Here is a 12451-nt window from a genome sequence, read left to right on the forward strand (position 1 = left end):
ATGTCGACAAGTGGCAGAATTAATTTAACGTTGTACAAATATTTTTTTCATCAATAGTGTGTTCCACTTAAGCGTATCTTTATTATTATGCATAAAATGTACATTTGCTTATTTATGAATAAATGCTGATGGATCATTTTTATTAAACGATTATCTGTAATGATATAATCCTATAAATTACACATGACTTAATACGGAATCAATAACGAAGACTTCATTTATTATTTAGAAACACGCTAAGAAAGACGTACACATTTTTCTTATATTAGAGTAGTGACAAACAAGCAAATGTTCCACCTTATAGGAAAAAGAAGCTTACAGACCTGAAACACCAATGACATCACGTACAAATTGTCGACTCTTAAAATACGGCTATAAATTTCTGAAAAACCCTACAATCTAGCCTCTAAGGAAAACCTTGGTTAGTAATTCGTTCTACAATATGAGTGTGCGTATAAGGAAATTCCGCAAGTACATAGCTAATTTCTACTTTTAAATTATGGGATGACAATGGATGAAGAAATTAAAAATCAGCAGATATTTCGAATATGGATGAAAAAAAAAAAACTTGTGACATATGAACACTATATAAATAGGTTAAAGAAGGCATGTTCGTAGTTGTATAAAATCGTCAAGACCGTACAAGTCACGTACTGCTTTCCCTAAGACCTTTACATAAACGACTCAGATCGACCAAGACACGGTTAAGCTCTAATTATAGGCAATGAGGTGTGTCCCTTCGAATGCAACAGTTGCATTGACCCACATGTGTGAAAATAAACAGCAACGTATGTCGCTAATAGTATAGCCACATTAAAGTTGAATAAAAAAAAATTATAATTACAAATAGTAGAACAGGTCTACTCTGGAGTCTACTCTCAAGATAGATTTCAATCCAATCAGTTCTTTTTAAACGTAATCAAGATGAACACTAATAAATCGACAACAATGTCCGTTAGTAGTTACCGTGCAATTCAACAATGTGAAAAGGTGCGAAACGGTCAAATTTAATATCATTGGATCGAAATTAGTTTCCATTGTATCACACCAATTAGTTAGAAATATAATAATTTTAAATGATAAGGATGACAAGTAGCCTGTATGTAAATTATGAGAGCGGTAAATATTTAATACAAATAATTTGAATGAGAAAGAGCCTTTGTGACGTTTATACCCTTTATTTTGTCGTAGACGACAGATTGAAATAAATAAATCAAACTGTAATTATTTATTTAAGATGGTCTTAAAATAAATAACATATTTAACTATCTTCTGCAATTAAGCAATCAAATATGTAATCTAACTATATTATTAAAGAAATAATTAATCTTCGTTATAAACACATTAATTTACACTATAACAACCTTTTCCTATAAATAAAAGTGAATTTAAATTCTCAAATCATCGGTGATTTCTAATCTCTTAGGTCTTTTGTTGTAAATTGTAGGAGTAAAAATAATAACGCCCAAAAATGAAAATTAATGAGTTTTGTTCAGCACTTACTACAATATACATTCATGTGTATATTTTACTAAATAGTAGTTTAATATATGATTTAGGATCTCTCAGGAAAATTCGAATAACTGGTGACACCAGTCATGCTGAAGGTACGACTGCGTGTTCACACGTTTCACACTAGGCGCGGTTAGTGATAAGATCTCTAGACATAGAGTTACAATACATTATTTCAGAACAAGCTGATGTATTTAATATTATTGTCAAAAACTCTTTTATTTAGTCATTGGTACAGATTACAGAATTTGCAGACAACAGTTGTGAGTTATGCTCGCTGTTTATTTTTCTCTTTTTGTGTGTTTATGTAAACGCATATAGAAAATATAATTAAATAATAAGTGTTCATAAATAAAAATTTTACTTATCAAAGTATAGCTTTGATTTTCGTAAATATAACTAGTTTATTTATTCTACTTTAGACACGTTTACAAAGATGTTAGCGAACGTCTTAAATCACTTGGACTTTGTAGCTTGTATAGTGTAATAATATATAAGCTTTCTGGAAGAAAATACTGTTAATTTTACATTTGAAATTGTTTTTATTACTGTCTCAGTATTTTTAATATATTAGGAATGAAATAGATTACAGGCATATAGCAACATACAATATTATTAATGTTTCTGTTTGTTAAAAACAAAATATCCTAATTTATTGCCCCAAAGTTACAAGGACCCCAAAATTGAAAATTTTCAGGAAGCTTAAGAAATTAAGTAACTGCAAATGTATTTAATTTATGGCCTTCCGCCTCTAATTGGATTCCAGACTTGTCTCCTCTTGTTTATTTATATCGTTATGATAATAAAATATCCGTATTGACTACCTTTTTCCACCCACATAAAAAAAAGGTTCTGAGTGGTTTCTAATTTTATATATTCTTTACTAGCTGCTACAGACGACATCGTTAACGTGGAAATTATTTTTATTTATATTAAAATAAATAAATGATACAAAACCAAAGTATTATAAGTTACTCCATATAACATTAGCTTTCTGCGAGGCCAATAACCACCAAAATCGGTCCAGTCATTTCAGAAATTAGCAAGAAAAGGAAGGCATTCGTTGCTATGCTTATATTTCATCTTAGATAATTATAACCTGCTGCTCAGCGCATCTGAAAACGCTTTAACATCATGCGCTTGCCACTTACAGGTCCATAATCAGTCTAGTCGACTGATAAGATAAATTTTCCATTGAGCCATTTATACATAGCAATAACGCGCCCTTGATGTATGTATTGATTAGATTATATTAATAAAGTTGCAAACAAAGGGGGGATTAAAAATACATTACTCAATAAAGTACCTAATTGCTTTCACGATAATAGTTATTTTATGACCGCTATGTGATTCAATATTAGAACATATTATATTTACTGTCTTTCTACGTGCCAACCATAATAACGTGGAACCCAATCCATATGTGTGACAACTTTAGCGTTTCGTTTACTAGTAGGGCCTACGTCATTATGTTATCTATTTGAGACATCTATCTGGATATTTAAACTGTCTGTGAAGTTAAGAATTCATTACATACTAACAAAGTTTAAAGACAGTCCTTATACGCAAACGCTTATTTCAAATATGGTCAATATTAACGTATCCATTCACAAAAATTTCAAGCGTAGTTGTCCCTTTTTGTGGAAGGAAATCTGTATGAAATCAACAGAGAGTAAACCTAATCGGTTGAGTAGTTTGTTTCATTGTTTTAAATACAAATATATAATAAACAGCTAGTGCGACAAGGACGTAATCACAAAAATAATCCCTTCGAAATAGGAAAATATTGGCAAACATAAAAAATGCAATAGAATCGTGAATGTCCATTTTATAGTTCGGAAAGATAAAATAGCAATGTATTATGAAAGGAAGTATAACTTCTGAATTGCAAACATACCAATGGTGTAAGCAAGTGACAAATATTTGCTAGTATTATGTGCACAGACGAAGTGTTGGCCACACACCAAGTTATATATGTGTGAATTTACGCCCGAACTTGTAACGGTCTCAATTGTGAGCGTGATATGAGAATTCTGGACCCTTGAGTGACGGATGAAAGTGGGAAAACATAGATGTTATTAAGTCAGCATGTATAAAGATGGTATACAGATGGTTATTACATGGAACCAAAACCTTTTTTTTTTTAATTTCATTCGTTTCACGTTTCTAAAATTGTCAGTGCCAATATTCCCATGATATCTGCGTAATAATTCTTAATATTTTATTTTATATTTCTTAATATTTTAGTTTAAACTACTTTTTGAATTAAGTTTCAATAAACGAGGGCACTAGGAATATCGTAATGGGTACTTTAATAAATTCATGATATGGTTTTGTAGATACTAGCATATATAATGATGTCATCAATTTGTGATAAAATTAAAATAATAATATTATTTACTAAAAAAATCAATCTGTCCAGTAAGGTCCGCAAATATACTTGAGTTAGTTTAAAAGTTGCTGAAATGACAATGGACAGGCCAGTGTAGTTCGAGTAAGGGCCAAACTGGGTGAAAACTCTGACTTGAGTTTCACACCAATATTTGATTCACTTAGAAAATAATATGGGAACTTACCGCTTGCTAAATCTACCGCCGAGTAGGAAAACTCCGCAGATATTTTGTACAAGTCTGCACATAATACAAATAAACCTAAATGAATCAGTTATGAATGTGAACAAAGTAAGAGATGTAATTTTAGAAACATCAAAAATGTCAACGTTCATGTTGGCTACATTGTTGGCGACAAATAAATTTGTCATATCTTTTCAACTAAATACAGTTATGTCATAATATTGACAAACTGTCTGATTAAATACTAAAAATATAAAACATTATCAGATAACGCCAAGTGAATAACACGGGACAGTGCCTTACACAGTCATTATTTTATCTAATAAGCCCTGTAGTATATAAAAATCACGTTACTGACAATCAATGACTAAATCCCTATTCATAAAAAAAAGGTTTACTCGTTGCTTATCAATGCAACAGACTTATTTAATGATTGCAAGTACGCAAGAACTTAAATTAGACATGTGTCTGCTACACATAATTAAGATCAATTACATTTTATTCTGCAACAAGAACGGACTACAATCGAAGGCAAAATGTATGAAAATGAAACAGATGTCGACATCGATTTTAAACAAAAAAATCGATGCAAAATTATTGGCACAAAGGCCGTCAAATTGACAACCTATGCTTTTCTGAAGTCTGCTCAAAATAAACAGATCTTTTTTATCTGAACAAAAACAAACAGGTACCTTAATGAAATTACATCAAGTCTATACAAATAAAAACGTTCGGAATGAAATGTAGGAAACTGTACAATAGATATTAGATTATATCGTAGACATCAGAGAGAAGTAAATTGAAAGAAATAAACAAAAAATAAAAGTACTCTCAAATAGAAAAGTAATAATTCTAACAAAGAAAACCTGAAAATATTTTCTTGTTTACGATGAGACAGAATACAGTACTTATATATAAAAGTAGAATGACGTCGTAAAAATATAATGAAATGTCAACGTCATCTGGAAGGGAAATGAAAATGTTTTTAACCTTATTATACGACCCCTAAGAATTTGTTCGAAAGTAGTGCAAGATTTATATATAACATCTTTGATTTGGAAGTCCCATGTGTTGTATTCATACAACATTGTTAAAATTCTGAACAAGCTTCATAAATTAATATTTATATGATAAAAAAAAAGAGTAACACGCAAGTTAACTATTCTCTTGAATAGTTAACTTGCGTGTTACTCTTTTTTTAATATAAACACTCTTGTGTTTATATTAGGTTTATTTATATTACTATCTCATGGCGAAATAAAGGCATAGATTTCTTCAGTAATTGTGAATAAAATTTGTACTAGGTACAAGTTGTTTAAGTAAAAATAATTAAATATCTAATTCTGTACATGATTAATAGAACCATCTTCATAACAGGTCACTCTTTAGAGAAAACTTGCATAAATGTATACTAGGTTTATTATGTAACACATTTAAAAGACTGCGCAAACAATAAGTTCAACCCTTTGAACTTTTATCTAGACAAAGAGGGACTATTTGATAAGAATAAACGATACAAGTTTGTTTTGTAACAACAACGCAGCAAACGTGTAAAGTAAATATAAAATATTACTTTTTATACATGACTTCCTCCTCGGTATAAAATGTTCTTATAATTATACACTATATTAAATACTTTCTATACAACTTGTATATTCACGATTAGTTAAACTGCTAAAAGGTAACAAATATTATGATCCCTCCATCTAAAATAGCAATTATGAAGGTAAAGGTTAATAAATTAGGTATATCGAGGATCGCGGTTTTTTTTATTATGTTACGCTTTTGATTTCCAGACTTAAGTCCATGCCCTTTTATGCATTTAGTTTTAATTTCATTTTGGAATTTTCCTTGTTTGCTGCACGAAAAATATTATTAGTAGGTATAAAATAATAAGAGAAATCATCTATGGTCACATCAACAATCGCGTAAACTATAGTTGACTACACATAAAAAATATATTATGTAAAGGAATTTTAGGAAAATATAATGTTTTCGTCTTTCGCAAGATTTTAGAATTTAATCGTAAGTAGTAAATGTTTATTTTTAATTAAATAATGATTTTAGTAACAGCGCCAAAGAAATTAGACGTATACTATAGTTTATGTAGAGTAGCTAACATGCTGTCCCTGACATGCGTCGGAAATACTTTAAAGTTGTAGCTTGAAGTTTAAATGGATTCGCCATACAGCATATCCCATCTACTTACATACGTACTCCTAAATATCTATTCATTTTTAGTACCAAATTAGACTTTATAAAAAATCTGAAATTACATAATAAGAGACATGACATCTTAGTCCTCCAGAATGTCCTCAAATGACTGGTTTATCATGGGCATTAATTAAATTAATTATTTATTAAAATTAATTAAATTAAAATTCTTTAAATAGACGGGCCAGGCCACCAAATATGATTGTAAGCCAGTTTAATTAAAAATAAATAAAAATTGAACCGATATTAACTCGAAATAAATAAATGTATAATGAAAATGTAATTTCTATGACATTAAAAACGGTTATTCCCATCTTAACCTAAAGAAAGAATGAAATCAATTTAGTTTTGGATATAAGGTTTCATGTTTGGTTATCACGTGACATATACATAAGAAGAAAGATTTTATAAATGAATGAGATCTTGTTCTTACTCATTTATAAAATCGGCTCAAAATATTAATTATGATTAAAGAAATGAAAACTGAACTAAACAGAACTTGTACTAAAAGTAATCTATACCTATATTATAGACGCGAAAGTTTGTCTGTCTAGTCAAAACAAAATAGCTAAAAAAATTTTATGGTATATATATAGCCTATTCCGGTGAAGCTGTAAAGGCCAGCTGCGGCCAACAGCATTATAGTAATCCGAAAATATATATATATAGATAGCCTATCTTTTATCTCAATAAAAACAGAACTTGAGGGTACTAGCCAGTAAGTAAATAACTACACTAAAATATAAGACTAACTAAAAAAAAAACACCTCTTCTATTATCGACATCTGATAATGTGATCCCTAATTATAGATTTCCAGATTTGGCATCCTACGAGATCGAGAAGAATTTGACAAGGATATTATTTTACACCAGAATGTTCGTAATAACATGAAATCCAAGAAGGATTTTTCACTCAGATGGCTTCACTTTGATATTTCGAAGCAATAAAGTCACGTGTACAGTTCCCAGAAGCAAAAGTAATATCAATTCTTTTATATAGAGAAATCTGTAAGTATACTGCTATTTATAACTAAAATTAAATCAGTCAAGTATGAAGCCTGTTGGCTCCCTTAGCCAAAAGGAGTGATTTTTAGGGTAATTAAAATAAATTTGTAGTAAAAACAATCTATTGTAATAAAATCAAACAGATTGTTTTTTATTTAATATTTTTTGATATCTGACAATATATGGTGTTATCATCAACAGTCATGTAAAATATCATTTTACACCTTCCGGGGAACATTTTTATACTATATATTTAAATAAATTAAGTGGCATAGTAGTTATAGCAAAATCAGAAAAAGTCTTTAAATTATGCTAATATCATTCTATTAGTCGTTTAAAAAAAATTGTAGTCTTTTTTGTTAATAGTAGCTTACTTTTAATCATTGAAAATTGCAATAGGTACATGTATGTGTGATACATATCGTATCGAGCCGTAGATCAGAAAATAGTAATTTAAAATAACCTTAAATAAATATATTTCCAAGTAAATTATAATACAATAATTAAAATGTACTTACCTTTAAATACATGTCGTTGATTTGAAGTTCAAATTATAAATATGCAATATTTTGTATAAAAATCACCTGAAATGTTAAACGTAATGTTGTTATTTGTCATTATCCTTATCACTACACCTACCTTATGATGTAGTTGACACAGACTACGCTGACGGGCTTCTGCTGTTTGTCCGTGATGAGAGTCGCCTGGGTCTGGACCCAAACGTATCCACCGGTCTTGGCCAGGAAGCGGTATTGACCGGTTTCGCATTGTCCTTTGGAAAACACTGTGAAAAGAAAATATTAAATGAAAATCACAAATCTCTAACAATTTGGAGGTAACGAGGTACCATTTAGGTATTAGTTTTTTAAATGTAAATAATATTACATTAAATTAAATGTTTACACATAGCTTTGTGAGTAACAAAGCTTGAGTCCGACGCTGTATTTCAATGACGTATGTAATATAAGATCCAACTCCGTTTTGAAATAAAAAAATGCATTCTCCGTGAAATGCAATTTAATGCCTAATCTAAAACAATTCATGAAACTACAAATTTTAATTTACTATAACTTTATTACGATGCCAATTTCGTAACTTAAGAAAACATTAAAAACTCATCAAGAATCTATTTCTTAAACAAATAAAGCCATGAAACAATTCGTGCGAAGTGAGAGTAAAACAAACAATGCCAGTATGCCGATTAACGGCGACTCCCGAAAATCGACTGTTCAAATAATCCAAGGAGCGAAGTATTCTTTATCTCGAGACACGCCGGCTCATAAGAGGGGACTACGATTAATATGGGTCTCACTGGACATTTATTGGAATGGATTTCGACAATTCCAAATGTTTTCATGTACAGTTTTAGTTTATATTTTACTCTCCCACAGATTATATTTTAATATAAAAGATAACCTATGGTCGTTTTCGTAGTACCTACATTTTGCCCTCATGGGATATGTCAATAAGATCTAAACCATTTAGTCGTGAAAATGTAACAGACAGACGGGCACAGACATACTTTGGTATTTATAATATTAATGTTGATTAATTGGATGTTAAAGGTTTTCGTTAACCTTATTTATATTACATATATACAAAGTTTGTAACTATTATGAAATGTTTGCTACTTACTGAAACAGTTGGAGAAACTTGCATGAATCAGGTGAAATATAGTATGTATTTTAGATTAATATATAGAATACAATTACAATTAAGTGTTGATAATGAAATTTGATAAAATGAGTATGTGTCTATTATACGCAGTAAATTGGGTTATTTGGAGCATAGTTTTGCAGCTTCACTTTCATGGTAACAGTATAATGAAACGAAAGGAACGTTATAAGAATGGATCCCAAGGGATCAGTTATTCCTCTTTATAAACGCAAACCGACCGTATTTTCCCGTTGATGTAGTACGAATAGGACTTACTACGAAATTAAAAAGCAGTTTTGGCCTGGATAACGACTGTATTAATGTTATTACAGTTGGAAATGTAAAAAAGAAATATATGTTTAATATATTAAACTAAAATAAAGGTCGGATAATAATTTGTTCATTTATTGCTAGTTGGTACGTACATAAAGCGTTTAAGTTAAGACAGATATAACAAAATTAACATACCATTTGAATTGTAAAGAACAATCCGATTAAATAAAAATAACAGTAATATTCATTTCTAATATTAAAGTTTAAAGCTTGCAAGCTCCAACAGATACCCGCACAGAAGTATTACCGAAGTTGATTATAAATTGAGGAGACCGTAAAATACAAAGTTCTGCGGTTGAGAATGACTTCGTTTAAAGTTACGCCTAAACTGCCGCTTCAGCAATTCTAAATAGCAAATTAATACAGAGCTGTCTAGTTCTATTTAATTCAAAGTATTAGTAAGCAATATTGATGTGTGATATAAAATAGTAACTGTGTTAAAAATTAAAATAGACATATAAAAATGATCTGCGAAATTGGCTACAGAAATCGTGAATGAAAGAAAAAAAGTGGAAATAGTGAATTCGTTTTAGAGCTGAAAGGAAATGATATCATACATAAAACTTCATGTAAGACGCCTACGCGACAATGACCTGGACTGTTAAAAAAGTATTTTGAATACGTCTAACTCATCTATACTTTCAATATTTAAAATCTATGTAGGTATATTATAAATGAAATCAATATTCTATAGACGTCAACGTAATTTTCGTTCTGACAATTAGTCAAATAGTGTATATTTGACTAATTGTCAGAACGAAAATTATAGAAAAGTCGAAAGAAAAAGTATATAAAAAATAATGGAAAATATTGAGGTTCTTATTTTTTTTTTCATTATTATACATGAGGAAAGCAATAGTAGAGAGATAGATCGTTTAGACTAATTTTAACGGGTTGTAAGAAAATTTCTCGTTCGTTTCGAAAATAACTCGTAATTAGTAAACACCAATTTTTAAAGACTGACTGACCCGTAAACCGTCTTCCATATTAAAAAAAACCTATAATTTATAATAATATTACATAAAATATTGCGTGGTAATCACATCATAGGTATATAATGTAATAGACGTAATATTATAGTCGTTCGTGATAACTCACGCTAATTAAACTATTTCACTCAAGGAGCATGCCGCGCCTTCTTCCAGAGTAACGTAATCGAACGGTAAAGATACTAAATTTATCACAACTATCATACCTATCATAAAAATATTACATACATAATTGCGTGGTGATCACAATGTAGGTAATGTAATAGACGTAATTTTATACTTAATGGTCAGACATTCTCCACGTGATAACTCAAGCTAATTAAATACATGTTATTCTGTCCAGTAGTATGTCGTGCCATCTCCCAGACACACGCAGTTTGTTAAATTTATCACATCCAATAACTATCAATAACATTACATAAACAATTACGTGGTAATCACATTACAGGTAATGTAATAAATGTAATTTTATATTCGTATGTCAGATATACTGCACGTGATAACTCGCACTAATTAAGTCTTATTTCAGCCAAGTGATGTTCAAACATGCTTATCTAAGAATCCAAGTCTTGGCGTCTTAGATGAGTACCTTACAAAACTTACCTGCTGCATTAGAAGACTAATATTTAGATCTTTAGTTAGCTAGTTTTAACTTGAACAAATATGCCGATCAGATCCTGATTAAGACAAATCTAAGGAGTCCAAACTTAATGGTGAATTCCATAATCCAGAGTTCAATCCGACGAACACATACTCCATCATCAAACTACCTCATTGTTAATATAATATTTGCTTTGTCATGTGACTTATGTATTATATTAATTTTCAACACAATCGGTTGAGAGGAAATGTTCTAAAAATGGTCTAACAAGTCTAACAATGGTCTAACAAGAATTTATAAAAAATTTAATATGTTTTCGCTTAGCGTTGAAAATACGTAGGTTTGTGTTAATTGTTTAAATTGTCTACATATTAACATCTTCCAAAAAAAAAAACTTAATTTATCAAAATAGAATAATGCCAAGAAAAAGATTTTAATTAATAATCCATACTAAATATATTTCTTATGCAAATAAACAGAAAATAATCCTTCCAAGGATTCTACTTTTAATTTTCTGAGGAAGAACCATGACACAATCACGTGAAGAATGGGTGATGAACTAGCATAATAAAAAAATACGTCTTGTACTTATGTACAAATCATTATTTTAGATTATAACGATAAATACTGATTCTGATAAGTGTAGTAAGTAGCCAGTTGATACTGGAAAATTTGTTTTTATCATCCATGTTTTAAACACGTGTATTTTCTTTTAAATAAGTAATGATATAGAATGGAAGAAAGTTCATTGACTCATATAATAAAACTAAATGTTAATAACAATTTCAGTACATTACTATTCAGTAATATGCAATAGTAAATAAATAACACAAAAAAAGCTACGAGAGAATAAGAGGTAAATAAGGGCTCTGTATAAAGCTGGAACCATCGCTTTCAATCTTGGGTCAGTTAAAAATCCATACTAATGTTATGCATGCGAAACAGGTCTATCTGTCTGTTATAATGTCTATTATGTTGGGTTAGTAATTACCAGGCTTTAATGTGAAGTTAGATTCTATCACGAGGTATCAATTACCTCAAAAAAAGAGACGAAGGTGCAGGTACTAGTAAGTGACATAGTGTAGTTTTTTTTTAAAGTAAATTTTACATAAAATAAATTGAAAGGAATTATTAGTTTTAAGCTACTACACACACGGATAGACACACATTTACATTCATGTAATTAATTTTGGGCCACATATATATAATAAGGTATAATAATAACGATGTTGGAAAGTTAATATCGTGCATTGAATGATGATCAAATTGATGACATAAACATATATGTCTAAGATAAACTAATACGTCTATTTAGTGAGCAATGTCTCACAATGAAATTACGTCAGTTCCATAGGGTTTCATAAAATGCGTAGTAAGTATACCTAAGCATAAGTTGTATAAAATTGTCGCTTTTTAAGGAGTCTGTTTCTGGCAAATAAGTATTTAAAGACCTTGTGTTTCTTTATCAGGTCTGGAATTTTAGGATTGCCAGCGTCATGAGACATTAAATAACAGAATTGTATATTTAAGGAATGCCATTTTTTTAAACAATAGGGTTCAGATATTTT

The 12451-nt window shown here is 29.8% G+C and overlaps 1 protein-coding gene across 1 annotated transcript in view; it reads right to left on the reverse strand.

Annotated features, from left to right (window-relative positions):
* Positions 1-12451, reverse strand: part of LOC131851705 (hypoxia-inducible factor 1-alpha-like) — a 100172-nt gene that overhangs the window by 23768 nt on the left and 63953 nt on the right. Inside the window, exon 7 of the mRNA XM_059202231.1 lies at positions 7944-8088. Coding sequence (XP_059058214.1) covers positions 7944-8088 — 145 coding nt within the window. The remainder of the gene's footprint in view (positions 1-7943; positions 8089-12451) is intronic.

The sequence above is a fragment of the Achroia grisella genome, unplaced genomic scaffold, assembly GCF_030625045.1.
Source record: "Achroia grisella isolate CSIRO2021 unplaced genomic scaffold, CSIRO_AGI_Agris_v1 utg807, whole genome shotgun sequence".
NCBI classification, from domain to species: domain Eukaryota; kingdom Metazoa; phylum Arthropoda; class Insecta; order Lepidoptera; family Pyralidae; genus Achroia; species Achroia grisella.